At 43.0% G+C, this 16,615-nt stretch overlaps 2 protein-coding genes across 3 annotated transcripts in view; both read left to right on the forward strand.

Annotated features, from left to right (window-relative positions):
* LOC102195942 (N-alpha-acetyltransferase 15, NatA auxiliary subunit-like) overlaps positions 1–12,071 on the forward strand; it is a 25,608-nt gene extending 13,537 nt beyond the window's left edge. For both annotated transcript variants that reach the window (XM_005751849.2, XM_013915609.1), the window contains exons 13-20: positions 714–842; positions 1,131–1,344; positions 2,451–2,644; positions 2,719–2,827; positions 3,821–3,919; positions 4,014–4,157; positions 11,325–11,422; positions 11,502–12,071. In XM_005751849.2, the coding sequence (XP_005751906.1) occupies positions 714–842; positions 1,131–1,344; positions 2,451–2,644; positions 2,719–2,827; positions 3,821–3,919; positions 4,014–4,157; positions 11,325–11,422; positions 11,502–11,711 (1,197 nt within the window). In that variant the 3' untranslated portion in view covers positions 11,712–12,071. The remainder of the gene's footprint in view (positions 1–713; positions 843–1,130; positions 1,345–2,450; positions 2,645–2,718; positions 2,828–3,820; positions 3,920–4,013; positions 4,158–11,324; positions 11,423–11,501) is intronic.
* A 1,970-nt stretch (positions 12,072–14,041) lies between these two features.
* The window catches only part of ugl (ureidoglycolate lyase), an 18,135-nt gene continuing 15,561 nt past the window's right edge, over positions 14,042–16,615 (forward strand). The window contains exon 1 of the mRNA XM_005751860.1: positions 14,042–14,114. Within this exon, the coding sequence (XP_005751917.1) occupies positions 14,042–14,114 (73 nt within the window). The remainder of the gene's footprint in view (positions 14,115–16,615) is intronic.

Genomic DNA, 16,615 nt, shown 5'->3' on the forward strand with positions numbered 1-16,615 from the left:
CTTAGCTGTTCCCAGGACTGCGCTCTTCTGGACAGAGATCTCCGATGTTGTTCCCGGGATCTGCTGGAGCCACTCGCCTAGCTTGGGAGTCACCGCACCGAGTGCTCCGATTACCACGGGGACCACCGTCACCTTCACCCTCCACATCCTCTCGAGCTCTTCTCTGAGCCAAAAACCCGTGTGTGTGTGTGTGTGCGTGTGTGTGTGCGTGCGTGTGTGTGTGTTGCATTGCCTTTTGCATCACTCTGTGATTAAGGAGCTTACAAAGAAAAGCGTCTGGACTTCTGTAAGTTGCTTGAAGACGTTTCACCTCTCATCCGAGAAGCTTCTTCAGTTCTATGAGTCACATGGTGGAGAGTCCCAGATTTAAACCCCGTGGGAGTAACCCCCCAAAGAGGGACAACTTAAAGAAGTCCAGACGCTTTTCTTTCCAAGCTCCTTAGACTACGATGCCCTTCACAGACATCGCTCTGACACAACAAACCTGCTGTACAGGGTCAGTGCAGCTGTGACTGAAATGCTGTCAAGTTCAGCTCAAAGCTGAAAAGATCAAAGATGTGATCCGTCTGTTTGCATGAAGACAAACACCAACCTCGTTGTCTACGTAAACCTTTTCTTCAGCTACTCAGCTTCAGCTTAGCACCAGCACATATCACTTTCCTCAGTTTGTCTTCTGGTGGCACAAAGTAAGTTTGGAAGTTTGTGTATTTCAGGAAGGCACGTCGGCAGTGGATAACCTGAACGAGATGCAGTGCATGTGGTTCCAGACAGAATGTGCGTTGGCCTACAAGGCGCTGAACAAGTACGGAGAGGCCCTGAAGAAGTGCCATGAAATTGAGAGAGTGAGTTCATTGTTCATATTCACACGTTCCACCCAACTGCTAACGACAAACGTTCAAACCTTTTCTACAATATCCTGCTACCTCTCTAGTTCAGGTGACAATCTCTGGCTTGAAGACAAATAAAAGATTTCCAAAAACATCAGATTGCAGCACAGTCTTACCTTTCAAGTTCAGCTAATTTCCACAAAGTCTTAATCCAAGTAACTGAGACGACCTAACGTTATCATAACGATCAGAAGTTTTCTGATCACCTGCTGATCAAAGCTGCCCCCTTCTTCTCCTCATCAGCATTTTGTGGAGATCACTGATGACCAGTTTGACTTCCACACCTACTGCATGAGGAAGATGACGCTGCGCTCCTACGTGGACCTGCTGAAGCTGGAGGATGTCCTACGGCAGCACCCATTTTATTACAAAGCTGCTCGCACTGCAATACAGATCTACCTGACCCTGCACGACAAACCTCTGACTGATGACAGCAAGGAGAGCCAGGCAGACACGGGTCAGACTCTATGTGCACGCGCAGCACGACTTTGATTTACAAGTAGTTTTTTTAACGATGTTATGAACTGGTTCTTATCTTTCTACCCTATCTGAGCACTCAGCTTTACACAGCTTGCCTCATTCACCCAATCACACAGGCAAGTTCTTCCTGTCTACCATTCATACACATTCATACTCCGATGGATGTGTCGCAATGCAAATTTAGGCTTAGTTTGTTTGTAAGGATATTAGGCTTGCAGGGATTGAAGCTTCTGAAATACAGATTGTTAAAGAGTTAAAGATGATTTTAACTTTCAGAACACTCGTGGGGGGTCTTGGCTTTTTTAGTCTTTGCTTGTAAAGATGTGTAACTTTCATACCACTCAGAAAACAAAAATGGATGCATTTTCCTGCAGAACTTGTGTGAAACTATCTCTGTACATGAAAACAGCATTTTCAAATTTGGGACATTGCACAAAATGTAAAAAACAAACAAAACTGAACTAAAACAAACAAAAAAGCCATTAACAGTTCTGAGTTTCAGAATCTGATATGTTCACAGACTCGATCCACAAGCTTAGGCTGTGTTCTGCAGTACAGGCCTGCACACATAGCCAGAAGCTTTGGCCTGGTGTCCTGTACAGCAGCGGTCTCCAACCTTTTTTGCGCCACGGACCGGTTTATGCCCGACAATATTTTCACGGACCGGCCTTTAAGGTGTCGCGGATAAACACAACAAAATAAAACTAGTACTGGTACCCAAAAAAAGATTTATTCATAACACACGTGAAAAGACCCAGGAAAACAGAGTAAACGATAAAAACGATAACAAAATAACGCTGAAAACCGATAAAAACCCTGAAAACCAGACATTTCAGACCTGAGCCTCTACTCTCGCGGCCCGGCACCAAACGACTCACGGACTGGTCCGAGGCCCGGGGGTTGGGGACCGCTGCTGTACAGGGGTTAAGCCCGAGTTGTTTACTAAATCAAATTTTAAAACCAGTCTTTCGGTGCACAGTCAAGTTGAGGTCTGTTCTGTCTTCAGACGTAGCAGACATGCAAAGCTGGAGTATAAGGCACTGCATTATGTCATAACACTGGTGTTCTCTTTCTTCTCTATAGAAAATCTGACAGACAAGGAGCTGAAGAAACTGCGCAATAAACAGCGAAGAGCACAGAAGAAGGCCCAGTTAGAAGAGGAGAAGAAGAACGCAGAGAAGGAAAAGCAGCTCAAGAACCAGAAGAAGAAGAAGGAGGATGATGACGAAGAGATTGGAGGGCCTAAAGAGGAGCTAATACCAGACAAACTGGCCAAGGTGGGCAGATGTTTGCAGCTGGTGCAGCTGCCCTCAGTCATACATGTTACTAATGAAACAACTCCTCCTTCCAGCCGGAGAATCCTTTGGATGAAGCAGTCAAGTTCTTGATCCCACTTAAGAACCTGGTGCGGAAAAAGGTTGAGACTCATCTGCTGGCTTTTGAGATCTACTTCAGGAAAGGTGAGACGGGCTTCAGCACAAAGACTCATCTCAGTTTGTACTGTTGTATTGCTATTCCAGTGCCCAAGTCCATACTAGGTGTTCCAGAAGTATCGTTGGCTTATTGTCACAGTAACATGACGTGCAGGTTTAGTGTGGAGCAGTGTTTGCTTTGATGCTGCAGGGTCTAACTCTGTAGATGAAGAGGGAAAGTGTGGGTGAGGGCATGCAGATGAGTCTGCATGCCGCTCTGACTCCCATGTCCCCACCCTTTCTCTGACTTCTGTTGAAGTTCTTCTGGAGGATGAACTTGAAGTTCTCATGGTCCATGGCCTCTGAAATGCCACGCTGGTACTGCAGTGCACTTGTGCCCTCACTATATTTGTGGGTAAACCATGCCTGTCAAACATCCTGTCCTGCTACCTGATCGAACTTCCTGGTGTTTTTCACCAGTTCCTTCCAGAATCTCCTCCAGCAACGGCACAAATCAAAGCACAGTCGGACACATTCCCCAACCTAGAGGTGCAGAGAAACATCTACCTGATGGTATCTCTCACCTTCATGCTCCTTCAAGCTCAGGCTGCCCATTAGGAAGGTGACGTGTCAAGTCTCGAGCTTATTTCAGTAGCCAGGGGTCAGACTGCAAGGGCCTCAACTGTTGACCACAAACCAATTCACTCGGGTGGTGAGCCCCAAGAAGGCGGGCCCATGTTGCTAATTTGTGCTGCACCTTAACATGACTCTGTGGGCTAGGGCTCTGCCACTAGACCCTCTCCTTCATGGCCTGGTTCCAGAGTGAGGTGGAGATGATGGTCACCTGAATGAGAATCTGAAAGGCACAGAAGAGCACTAGGATGGAAGAGATTGACTCATGGAAAACGAGAAAGCTTAAGAGATGTAATAATAACTAGCAGCCTGAACATCTAGAAATGAAGGTAGATGGAGGAATTCAGAGTTCGACTTTCTTACATTCTGCAAAAATGACAAAAACGTTGTCCCTCTGTCTTTCTCCAGAGAAGTACCTGCTGATGCTACAGTCCATAAAGAGGGCTGTTCACATAGAACCTAATAATCCATGGCTGCATCAGTGTCTTGTCCGCTTTTTCAAAGGAGGTAAGTGTGACCTTCTGTGAGCTACGTGAACTGCTGTGATTGTCTCGGGGTATCACCGTTCAAAGCTTCACTGGGCTGTCTTATATACTTACAGTGAGTGGGAGCACGGATCTGGCAGAGGCAGTGAGAACGGTGCTGAAGCACGAGATCTCCAGGCTGTTTGGAGAGAGCAGCCCTCAGAGCTTCAACAAGAGCTACCTGAGCCAACACTCCAACTCCATCCCACACAGACTGGCTGGTACGCAAACCTGGTGGTGAATGTTATGACCCACTGTGGGCTCAGACACTGTGGGGTCAAACACTGTGGGGTCAAACACCGTGGGGTCAAACACCGTGGGGTCAGACACTGTGGGGTCAAACACTGTGGGGTCAAACACCGTGGGGTCAAACACCGTGGGGTCAAACACCGTGGGCTCAGACACCGTGGGGTCAAACACTGTGGGGTCAAACACTGTGGGGTCAAACACTGTGGGGTCAAACACCGTGGGCTCAAACACCGTGGGCTCAGACACTGTGGGGTCAAACACTGTGGGGTCAAACACTGTGGGGTCAAACACCGTGGGGTCAGACACTGTGGGCTCAAACACTGTGGGGTCAAACACTGTGGGGTCAAACACTGTGGGGTCAAACACCGTGGGGTCAAACACCGTGGGCTCAAACACCGTGGGCTCAGACACCGTGGGCTCAGACACTGTGGGCTCAGACACTGTGGGGTCAAACACTGTGGGGGTCAAACACTGTGGGGGTCAAACACTGTGGGGTCAAACACTGTGGGCTCAGACACCGTGGGCGCTCAGACACCGTGGGCTCAGACACCGTGGGCTCAGACACCGTGGGGTCAGACATATTAGAAAACGTGTCTGAAAGAGAATCTTTAGAAGTGACCGCTTTGGGTCAGACCACAGGTCTGTTATTATGAACAAAGAGTCTTTTTAAAAAAACATTTTTTACACACAGCATAAGAGGAAAATAAGTAGTGTGCTGAAATCTTTTGTTCACTCTTTGAAACCAGGCTGTAATCTTTATAAAGATGGAGCATTAGTCCTCCGTGTTTTCTGAAGCTGCTGTTTTACTCATTTTCACTTCAGTCTTGAGCATTTTCAGCATATTTTAGTTAAAGTTGCTAATTTTTTGAGTTTATTGGAAAAGGGATATAGGATCATAAATACACATGGTGCGTAATTACATATGTAATTGCAATTTCCAAACAGCACACCAAAGACGAAGGGTTTCAAAGTGTTCTCGTGCTAATTTAAATTCAGGCCTGCACCTTTAGACTCAAGATATGAAGGATCATGTATTGCAAATGTAGTCCTGATGTTATTTTACTCACTTATTGTTAGCAGATTAAATATGTGACTCTCTGGGCAGCTGACAGCAGGTTGCTAAACAAGAATAGCTGGTTATAAGCTGATATTGCTCTTAGCTTATAAACCCTATAAAATCATGCCAGCTAATGTTACCCTTTTTTTGGTATCTAAAAATTAAACTTTCCCCCTGATAAACAGTTTAATTACATTCTCACACCATATTGGAGTTTACTCACCAAGCATCAGAGTCCAACAAAGTTAATTTCACTTCAAAGACTTTTCACTAATACCGGCTAACAGAGGCTAATAGTAGCTAACAGAGGCTAATAGTAGCTAACAGAGGCTAATGGTAGCTAACAGAGGCTAATGGTAGCTAACAGAGGCTAATGGTAGCTAACAGAGGCTAATAGTGGCTAATAGTAGCTAATAGAGGCTAATAGTAACAAACAGCGACTAATAGTAGCCCTTATTAAGAGTTCAGGATATTTTCAACAACTTGCCTCTGTATTGCTGTCATCAGTCAGAAATGAGCTTCTCTGACTTCTCTGTTCAGACCTGTTTACTGATGTTGAAGAGCCTGTCACACCAGGTCTCCCCATGTGCTTCAGAAAAACCCTGAAACATGCTGAGTTTTGTACATGACCAGAAAGAGTGAATCAAGTTGCCAGTGACAGATTTGCATCTCTGACAGACGGGTGAGATGTTGGGGTTATGAAACCTTTCTGTGGAGTAATGTGGCATCCACTGCACGTGACTGTGACAGGAATAAGGAGACTTATCAGCGTCAGTATTGAATTTATTCATCCGTGGTGTCGAGTTGGGCACGTTTGCTTTTTTTAAATATATAATCTCAAATTTTTAAGTACCAGATGCAGGGATTTTCTAAATATTCTCTAATTGTGTGAGCGACACAAATGTATTTTCTATCTAAAGATTCCAAATGTTACACATGCCTTTCTTTTTGCAGACTGTGAGTTTAGATCAGTTTTCCAATTAGTTTCAAAGGATTTCCACAAATTAGAGCATCATAAAGTACATATTGGCAGCCTTAATGTATTGTTTTGTCTATCCATCAGATTCTCAGTGTATTTAATAATAACAAACCTGTTACTAAAATATGATTTAACTTGAGTAGGGTGATGGAGATCAGCAAGCAATGTTGTTTTATTCTTATGGGATAGTTGTTCATACGCAGCCACGCTGGGCAGGTGTGCAGTGTGGACCGTTTTCCCAAGTCTTTGAAATTCTGACTTCTTTGTAATTTTCCACTCTCAATCACTGTGTAACAAGGAATTGGCCAAATAGGTGGCAAAAATGTGGCAGAACAATAATATTAGTTAATTATTTTAATTTGACATCCTCGTACCAGGATGGATGCCCCGCTTTGCTTGCTCTCTTATTTTGCCAAACCAGCTGTGGAAGGTTCTTCTGGATTGTCTGTCGTGATTCCCGTCCATCGCTGTTATGAAAGGGACGGGCTGTAAATAAGTAACACCCACCAAAGAGGAGACCGGCATACATCTGCTTACCTCCATTTATAGAAAAACCAGAAACTGATTTGGTGTTAAGAGAGAGGGGACTTAGAGACATGTCAGAGAATATCATCACGAGATTATCTCAACTGCATGTAATGTAGTTCTGTAGCACATAAAGGAAGAAAAGGGGACAACCTTTGTTAGAGTAGATCGTTACACTGTTACAAGAACAATGAACAACAGTTTGGCTTCTCTCTGTTAGCAGATGTAGACTTTTACATTAAAATTGCTTCAGAATATACGATCCACAGATACGTGTTGTATACAGTCGTGATGTGTACCAATCTATTCTATAAATGTGGGTCCAAAACCAAACTTAAAGGCTGCGTCATGTCGAACGGTTCTATTTCATTGAATGACTGATTCCACTGTTTGTCCTGCATACAAAATGTTGACAAGGTGACACAAATTAAATACGTGTGCCTGCCTGGCATAAAGCCAGTGTGGTCTGATGGATAATTTCAGTCTATTAACCAGTTTTTCTTTTGGCAGTAACAAAGTAGGACAGCAGCTAAACATTTCATAGAATCCAGTGTTGAAGGCATCTGGTTACTGGCTTTATTATCTAAGTGGGAAGATATTATGGTTTGTATTTCTTTCAGCTCAGTGTGAGCATGTAAATTAAGCTGAATCATCAGATATTGTGGGGAGCACTAACAGCTCAAAGAATGCATCCCCAAGTTTACCTGGTTCACCTTGCAAATGGAAAACTTTTGCATAAAAATAATCAAAATCTCTGTTGGTTTTATCCAGGATTGTCAGAAAACTGCCGTTTTGTCACTTTATCCTTTGTGTAACCTTAAATGCTCATGAATGCTTTAATTAACAGGCTAATACTCAGCGGAGTTTAGCCCCAAACTCAGTGCTTCTGTGCACGTCTGCAGGAAATTGCACAGTTAATGTTTGTGGAACTAAACAATCCACACTGGGGAATACAAGCTAACTAGAGATGGAAACATGTACAAAGCATAGGACAGCAACAAGGAGGAAAAACAGGGATAAACAAAAGACAAAGACTGCAACTATAAATGCACAGAAGGTTTGGGATTGAAAGAGAGGAAACGCCTCGGGAACACAGCTGAAACTGATACGAGACAACGAAACTGAATACTACTGAAACAAACCTGAATACTTAACAAATGGGACGGGGATTACCTAAATGAAACAGGGAGACAAACATCACTGACAGAAAAGTGACACAACAGGGCGAACACGAGGGATATGATCATATAAAACTAGGCCGAAAGACTAGAATAGAGAACCGTTTCATGGTCTCAGAGAGAGTGGAATCGATAGAGATCGGATCCATCGATCAGAAAGACTGAAGAGAACAGAAGGATGATAGGGACGTCAAATATGATCACATTTATCAGCGTTACCTTTCACTGAATATCTAATCTTCTCCAATTTTAGACGTGGTGTCACTGAGTGCTGGAGGGAGCTTAGTTGACTTCTGCTGAAGGAGAAGACGACGTCTTGCCAGTAAGGAAATAAACGCCAAAATGTTTCATTGGTTAGAGGTAAACCAGTTGTAGTCGACTGGGAGCCTAAATATGGCAACACGGGGGAAGGTCACTGAAAGGATCTTTGACGTGGTATCGAAATAATTCTGCCAAAAGCGAGCGAGGAGTGCGCAAGAGAAGAGCACGTGTCAAGTTGCCCGATGGCTTTGTCGCAGTGATGACACTGGGATAGATTTAGAGCAATGGACTCTGAGGGTGCCATGATTCCTTCTACACTGTGAGCAGGACTGGGAACAGTTTATCCTGACACTTTTTTAAAGTGGAAACAGGACCAGGAGACTTATTACTTTGCATGCTTCTCATGGCGACAGTGATTTCGCCATGGCGTCAGGTTTTTTAGCAGCGTCCGAGTTTATCATGGGGAAATTGAGACGGTCTAGAAACAAACTCATTTCAGTGGAGATTTAGATTTATATAAACAGCATTAAATGAGTGAAAAACTTCCTCGTGGTGTTACACACTGAAGGAAGGTTCATCCAGGTGCACTGAAACACCGTTCAGTGTTACTTCCATTACAATAACTGGCCGGCGTTGCTTTTGCGAGCGATTATTTTGCCGGTCGCCCGTTCTGCCTGTTGGTCGCGTTCTCATCAGTGTCGTTTTTCCTTTTGTTAATTTTTGCTTCCTCAGGTTTGGTCAGAAACAATAATTCAGTAACACATTTGATGATTAAATGGTGATTAAATGACTTTATTCCATTGAAAATGTGAAAGTCAGGTGTAGTTCCCTGTACTCCAGCTGAGACCAACCTGAACCCCGTTCAGAGTCCGACAGCCTCCTCCAGAGTAATTCAAGGTGGATGTTTCTCACCCAGCATTGACAGCTCTGGGGTGGAGCTGGATCCGGTCCCAACCGTAGCAGACGCCCGCTGGCTGTAAGGACGAGGACTCCCTTACTGTTAGTTATATTATAATTTTATAGCACTTTCAAGCACACCTTTCACTTAATTAAGGGCACTTTATCACTTTAACCATGGATTTGCACATAAGAAGTTTAATTATTTATTGAATATTTCTTGGGAATTTTAAAAGCAGTTGGTAGCCTTGTTTCAGATCCTGCACAGCTGCTCCTCATCAAGGAACGTGGTGGTGTCTGTGAAAAGGACGGTGACCGAGAGAAAATAAGCTTTACCAGTAAGAAGTAATGCAAACGTGTGTGAAAAATGTAGAATTAAAGGTGATGCAAAGAAGTGACTGTAAGATGTGAGGACTCACCTTTCTTTCCTGTGTTGTCTCCAAGGTCCAGACACCATTTAAAGGTTCTGGGAGAGACCGTGGGTTAAGGGAGTGTGGGCAGTCTTTGTGCTTGGATGTTTGGGTTTTTATAATAAGGGCTTTGGTATAAGATTAAAGTCAAATATCTGTTAATATGAAAGTGTGAAATGTATATATTTATTTATTCTAATTGATATATTGTGTAATGTGGTGGAAGGTTGGGATTTGAGAATTTACCTGTGAGTGGAATAATGGTTTAGTCTGTGACAGCTGGAAGTACTTAAGGCTGCCAGTTGTCAGAAGATGAAGTGTTTGTAAGGAGAGCTGTATGCAAATTAATACTTGTGCCACTGCACTTGCCCTGGTCCATCTCACTGTGATTCCAGCCGCTAAGGGCCGCCCTGTTGCACCAACCATGGTCATCGTGGGTACCGTCCAAATGTCGTGTCTTCGATGTCTTGGCTACAACATGTTTGTCCTGTCCTACCCACCAGGCTAGGATCATTCACGTGATAGGGGGGTCAGCATATTGCAGCCAACCGAGTTGTGTTTTCTAACTATTGGTGGAAGCTTGGTACGCTGTAACTTTAAGCCTCTTAACACTGGTGTATGTATAAGGGAAGAGTAACTGTTTGTCTAAACACAACAGTAGCAAAGTGCCAAAAGTCCATTTAAATGGTGTTTCTGGCACTTTGCTTCTGGCCATTTGTTCCCGTTTGTTTAAGTGTGGAAGACAAGTTTGGCAGGTTTAAGATGATGTTTTTGCACCAACATGGTCAAAGAGCTGAAACAAACGAGCAAACGAAACCAAACAAGCCTGGCACTGTGTGCTCCCCGTCCTTTATACAAACACAAAGCAGTTTGACTGCACGTGAAGCGGTTTTACATTCGCCTTTATCCAAACCTTAAATGTTCAAATGGACTTGTTCTTACACAGCTTTGTCTCCTCCAGCTGAGCACTTTATACAGCTCTACATGTTCTAATATAAATATAATCCAGGAAACGTGGAATAACACTTTGATGTTGTCTCCAGTAAGTGAACATTTTAGCAGCAGCTTAGCCCTCAAACGTTGCACACCAATGACTGCACACATGTTTAAGCTTAGTTACTAGTTTGCACTTGAACATGTATGCATTTGTAAAACGTTTGAGATCCCTCCCCTTACCATCAACGGGCTTCTACTGATCCTTTATATTTCAAAGGTCATGTTATATGTTCATGTTAAATTAAAACGGCATCGTGTCATATTTATGTTTATCGATCATATTGTGAATTTCAGGGTGTTTGAGAGTAAAAAGGGAAAAATATGAGTACTCGTATTTGCTCAGGAAATCACTTTGGTCCCATAGAAATGAATGTAAAACAACAAACGTGTGATGCTAGTTTGCAACAGACGCTGTTTACAGACATTTTGAAATCAGGTGCTCTACAACCCGGCGGGTCGGTGTTCCCTTTAATATAATTCTTATATTTGAACTATACAATAGGAAATGCTATAATGTTAATAAACCCCTAAAACTCATATTTTGTCAAATCTTTCAGGAGGTAAATTTCCAGATTGGCCTCTGCAGAGCCTCAGACCTCATTATCGAAGCGCTCGTCTTGACAGAGAACAGAGCGAAACCCCTCCTGAGGTGCTGTTAGAATATCCTTTTAAAAAGAACTGTTTCTGAACCGTTTCATCTACAACGAACTAGAAAGGAGCTCGCCACAGAGCGCTGGCTGTGTCGGATAACAAAGGCGGTCATACTGCTTTTCAGATTCTGTCAGTTCGTACGTGATGTTCAGTGTTGTTTGAAATCATTGTGTGTCGTCTCTCAGCCGCTAAGATGATGGTCTACCTGGAGCCTTCTTCTGATAAGATGGCGTGTGAGATAGCTACAGCGCTGGACGAGTCGCTGGCTGGACGAAGCATTCAGGTTTGTGATGCTGTCCGCAGCGACGTCACACAGCAGCTTTGTGTCCACTGTAGTTGACTTTGTGTGTGTTGTGCTGCAGATCTGTGCCGAGGTCCTGGAGGCTTTGCGTGACGGCCAGCTAGGGGAGGGTCAGCAGAAGGCAGCTGAGGCCTATCGAGCTGCCTGCCATAAGATCTACCCCTACAGCCTGGCCTTCATGCCGCCTGGTTACCAGGACAACAGCACCGTAATCAGCTCTAATGGCGACCTGTCGGCAGGAGAGCTCGATGACATTGCGAATGAAATGTGAGACGTGATGAGGAGGAGAAGTGAGCATGTTGCCACACGCCGTAGCCCCTCCCAACAACAAACAAACTCCCTGACATTGCACTGAGCTGGATGGACCGAGTGCCACAGGAGACGCAGAGACCTTTTTTTAACAAAAATCGTACTGTTGTTGAGTAAAACAGAAAAAACACGAATACGTTTCGGGAGGCTTGAAAGGATTGTGGGAGACGTGGACCTCCTGGGTAAATGGCTTCTGTAAACACAGTCTAGGCTTTTATAACTCCTGTGTTTTCATTTCTTCTTGTTGGTGCAGCTGCTTCTCAGATTTTTAAAAGTAATTTATATATTACAAACTGATGGATTAATAAAACAATGTTTGCAAAACTAAACAGTACTCGTGATGGCGTTAATGATGTTTGTGTGCTCAGGTAAGTGACATCACATGCAGCCTAGTGCCATGACTGTTTGTGTTTGCTGCCTCAACAAAACCTCAAACCCCAATCAGAGGTCATGGCTACGGATGCCCATTTCCACCACACAAAAAATAAAAAATTCTCCATAACTTGAAATTTCGAGTCAGGTCTGTTGGGTCTGCGCTTCACAGGCCCCGCTGGTTTAGACTTATTCCCGTTAACGAAGCAAGACGAACAGCTCGACCGGTTTTTCACATGCTAGCAAGGCAAGGACCTCAGAGCAGCCGTCTGCCCTCAGTGTCAGACCCAAGAAGCAGCTTCCCCTGCAGCCTCTTATTTCTGTGACACACAGGCTGGATCCCAATTCAGGGTCTGCAGCCTCAGCGGTCCTCAAGGGCCGCGTACTCAAAGACCGCTAAGGCCGGAAGTGCGAGGCTTGTAGGTTTGTGAAATGGGACGGTCTAGCCTCCACGCTCAGGTTGCCTAGCAACCATGATACTAACAGCTGGAAACGTTTCATACAGCTTTGTGTGACAGAAATGAAGGAGAACATATTTTGTACATTTGTTTCTACATGAGCTGTGATTAGCTGAGTATCTGAGGCTGAGACCACAGGACTGTAAACATGATTGTTGGGCTTCATTTCTGTGCTGAACAGTCATTTAAGATCAGCTCGTAAATAACAATCAGCTGATGTTGTTCATGAGACTAAAGTCAGTGTAAATATAATATGGCCAATATTATAGTTATTATATTAATCATTATTAGTTATTACAGCAGTGAGTTTGAACATTGTGTCAAATACTGAGCTTCAGTAAAGATTTATGTTGCAGTTATTTTCCTATCACCTTAAATCTTCACTCAAAGACAAGTATCTTTGACAGTGTATATATAGATGTGTAATACATAAGAGACAAATATTGTTCTTTTAATATGTTGGCATTACTAAATGTGGCTCAATGCTTACATATATGTGTAAAAAGAAATGTAGGAGCTGTGATAACTGTGTCTGATAGAATGAACAGTCGACTGATATATGAAATATTCCTTTATTGGGTGAGGAAATCAGACCCTGTCATAACTGCTGTAAGTCACACAGAATAGATATCAGAGCCTTAAACAGGCTGACGTCTGCTAAATGGGTCAAACTGGGCAGAAAGTCTACAAACACATAACATCCTTATAGAATATGATGTAACACTATAGATCAACTTAGCTCAGAATATATAAAGCATATAAACAGTTACAGCAATATGATGCAACAAACACAGCAGCTACTGATCCAAAATACTCAAAGCTTCATAGAACTGGAACATTTATTTGTTTATTAATAACTCATGAAAGAATAAAGTTACGTTGAAACCAAGCACACCATCGTTGTTCTTGTGACATTACCAATAAGTCTGATGTGTCACATGGCCCTCTCACAGGAAGGCTCCAGCAGCATAGGCCTACTACAGTGTGGCTATGGGGACACCTGATCCTGCCCTGACTATGAGCTTTGTCAAAAAGGAAACTTTTAAGCCTAATCTTATGAAAAGAGAAATGAAATAAAATAGTGGCACATACAAAGACATGCAGCTTGTGGGGATAGGTTAATTGGAAAATCCAAATTGTCTCACATTAACTGGCTGAGTTAATGCAAGCACACCATCGTTGTTCTTGTGACATTACCAATAAGTCTGATGTGTCACATGACCCTCTTCCTATTGGAAAAACTAAAGTTGTATCCAAGATGGCCGACTTCTAAATGGCCACCATGGTCACCGCCCATCTTGAGGAGTTTGCCCCTCACATATACTAATGTGCCACAAACAGGACTTTAACATCACCAACCATTCCCATGTTATTACGCTGTATCCATAGAAATGGCCCACCCTGTAGAAAGTCCTTATTTAATGTGTGCAAGGTGACGAGAGGAAATGGGGCAAACGTGAGAATGAAGAAAAGGGCGAATGCATTACAACAGAATGAGAATGAGGACACCCCTCTAACCCTACGTTATGGAAAAGGTGAGTGTTGTTTATGATGTCCTTTTGTAAAACCGTATTTTCACCTTTGAAATGTGTGTTTTTGACATTGTTGGTGCATCTGCTTTTCTTTGTAGCACCTTTTATGGTTCACCTCCCTTCCAGGCTGCTATTTGATTCAAATGGGTTGATGTGTTTTTTGATTTGTATTGTATGTTTTCCCTGCGCACTTACTACAAGAAGGAAGGCATTTCCCCCAACTTACAGAGTGCCTCAGTACTGTCCAGCAAAAACAGATAACATCCAGATAACATGAGTGTTGTTCTTTATACTTGACCCACTACATGCCAAACTCAAGAGTAACTGTCCAGAAAAACCACAGTTTTGCTCATTACACATAAATAACATTGTTCATTTGAGCATGTGACTGAATAGTGTTTACTGTCTGTTTGACTGGCTGCATGCTGAATTTCCACTTGTAGTTAAGGACTTTCAACTCTGAATACAAACAACTGTGTTGCTGTTTAACTAGTCATCAAAGCAAAGTCCACGTCTGTGGAGTGAGCAGAGCACCGTCACTGCACGTCTGTGAGTACTCCTTTATTCTGCAGCTAAACAGACATGCACCGTACTGAATGTAGCTTTATGAGCAAAACGGCTGCAGCGATGGAGAGATGTTATTATGGAGTTTGAACAGCTTCATGAGATGTGCAGCAGCTGTATCTTGGTGCAGCATTTCCAGCTGGGATTACTGTGCTGTAGGCTGCACAGTAATCCAACGTGTCTGTTTTTGAAATGAAATGATTATTTTTCTCAGAACTGCATAGTGTGTGAAATATTGTGTTATTATTTCATCAACAAAAATGACGCCAAAATCAAATAACTGAGAAACTTGTTATGGTGCTGGGTCCTTTACCCTCTTCTACCATTAACCTTTACTCTTGTAGTTGTGTTCATTATTGTATGTTTCTGCTTAATTAGTTCTTTCTTCTGGTCATTTTGAGTGTTTTATTTTAGCTTTCCCCTCACGCTTTCATGCTTGGTTTTAATTCTGTCTCCTTATATAACTAATTATTGCTAATTGTTTGAGTTAAGTCCCAGAGGCTCAGTCTTCCTGTCCTACTGTCTTCTGTGTGTTGTTAATTCTCTGTTTCCGTTGCTCTTTTTGTCACTTCCTGATTTATTTTGGTAGCTTCTGTCTCATTTGTCTTCTTGGATTAATTCCAGCAGCATCTCATTATTCTGGTTTCCCTCATGTACATTTACAGCCTCAGTCCTCCCTTTCTTCTCGTGTTGTAAAGTTATTTTGTTTGTATCTTTTCTGTCAGTCAAAAGATTTCGTTTGTTGTTCTCTTTTCACAGACTCAGAGTTTCGGGAACTTTGCATTCAGCCAAAACAAAGGTTTGTGTTTAGTTTACAACTGTCTGCTGGTGATGGTCTCATCTTATCTCATCTCATCTTATCTTATCTTATCTTATCTTATCTTATCTTATCTTATCTTATCTTATCTTATCTTATCTTATCTTATCTTATCTTATCTTATCTTATCTTTAAATAAAATCCAAGTGAATAATGAGCATGATGAACAGCTGCAGAGCTACAAGCTGAAATGTTGACAAACCCTGTTTGGTCTTTTTCTGGTCGTACTGCCGTGGACTTTGATAGCATGTTAAACGAGTCTCAGATGTAACTCTTTTTGATGTTATAGAGGTTGTCACACTTAACGATAATTCATTCATCAACTGGATTTGATAAGGAGGACCTGGCTGCTACTTTCATTACTTTTCATCAAACGTTTTTTGAATTCTTCAACTGACCGTGCAGCAAAGATCCACCTGGTGCTCCTGCCCCACACAAATGTGTGACTGTGACTGTGCTGCTGTCCAAGCAGTCAAAGGTGGAGCTGTTGCTGAGGAAGGAGAGTCTACAGAGCCTGATGAACCAAGAGATAAAGCACAAACATGATATGGTCTCAACAAATTAACGTGACAAACGGTTCTTCCTGCGGTCTGGAGAAATATGAGATCATTCTGTTCTGACGTTTGCTGTTTCACAGTATTTGGCCCAGAGACTCATACACTGTTCCTACAACTGGCAAAACAAAGCCAGGACCTGGTCACCATCATTGAACTGCTGCTTCATTGAAATATTTCATCCTGACCTGAAACCTTTCCAGGTTCTGTTTTGAGTGTCTGCCACATAGTTTGTGCCAGAAACCATTAACATAATCTATGAAATTCACAGGTAGTTCATCTGAGACCCCTGATTCTGCAGCACTGCTAAAGGTCCTCATGCCTTTGACCAAACACCAAGTAATTAGGGTTAAACCTCGTGCTCTGCCAACAGAAGCCATCGTAAACCTTGCTTGCAGTCACCTTTCATTTCTGTGCCACCTTGTGGAGCCCACTTATGAAGCAGTGCGTCCCTCTACAGAAAATATGCAGACGCTGCACTTCTGACTTCACTAAGCTGCACTGACTAAGCTGACTGTTTACTGGTCTGCATTTTAACTGGCAACACCACCTTTTTTTATGGGGGGGGG

This window comes from Pundamilia nyererei, unplaced genomic scaffold (genome assembly GCF_000239375.1).
Source record: "Pundamilia nyererei isolate P.nyererei 1_Seehausen unplaced genomic scaffold, PunNye1.0 scaffold00330, whole genome shotgun sequence".
NCBI classification, from domain to species: domain Eukaryota; kingdom Metazoa; phylum Chordata; class Actinopteri; order Cichliformes; family Cichlidae; genus Pundamilia; species Pundamilia nyererei.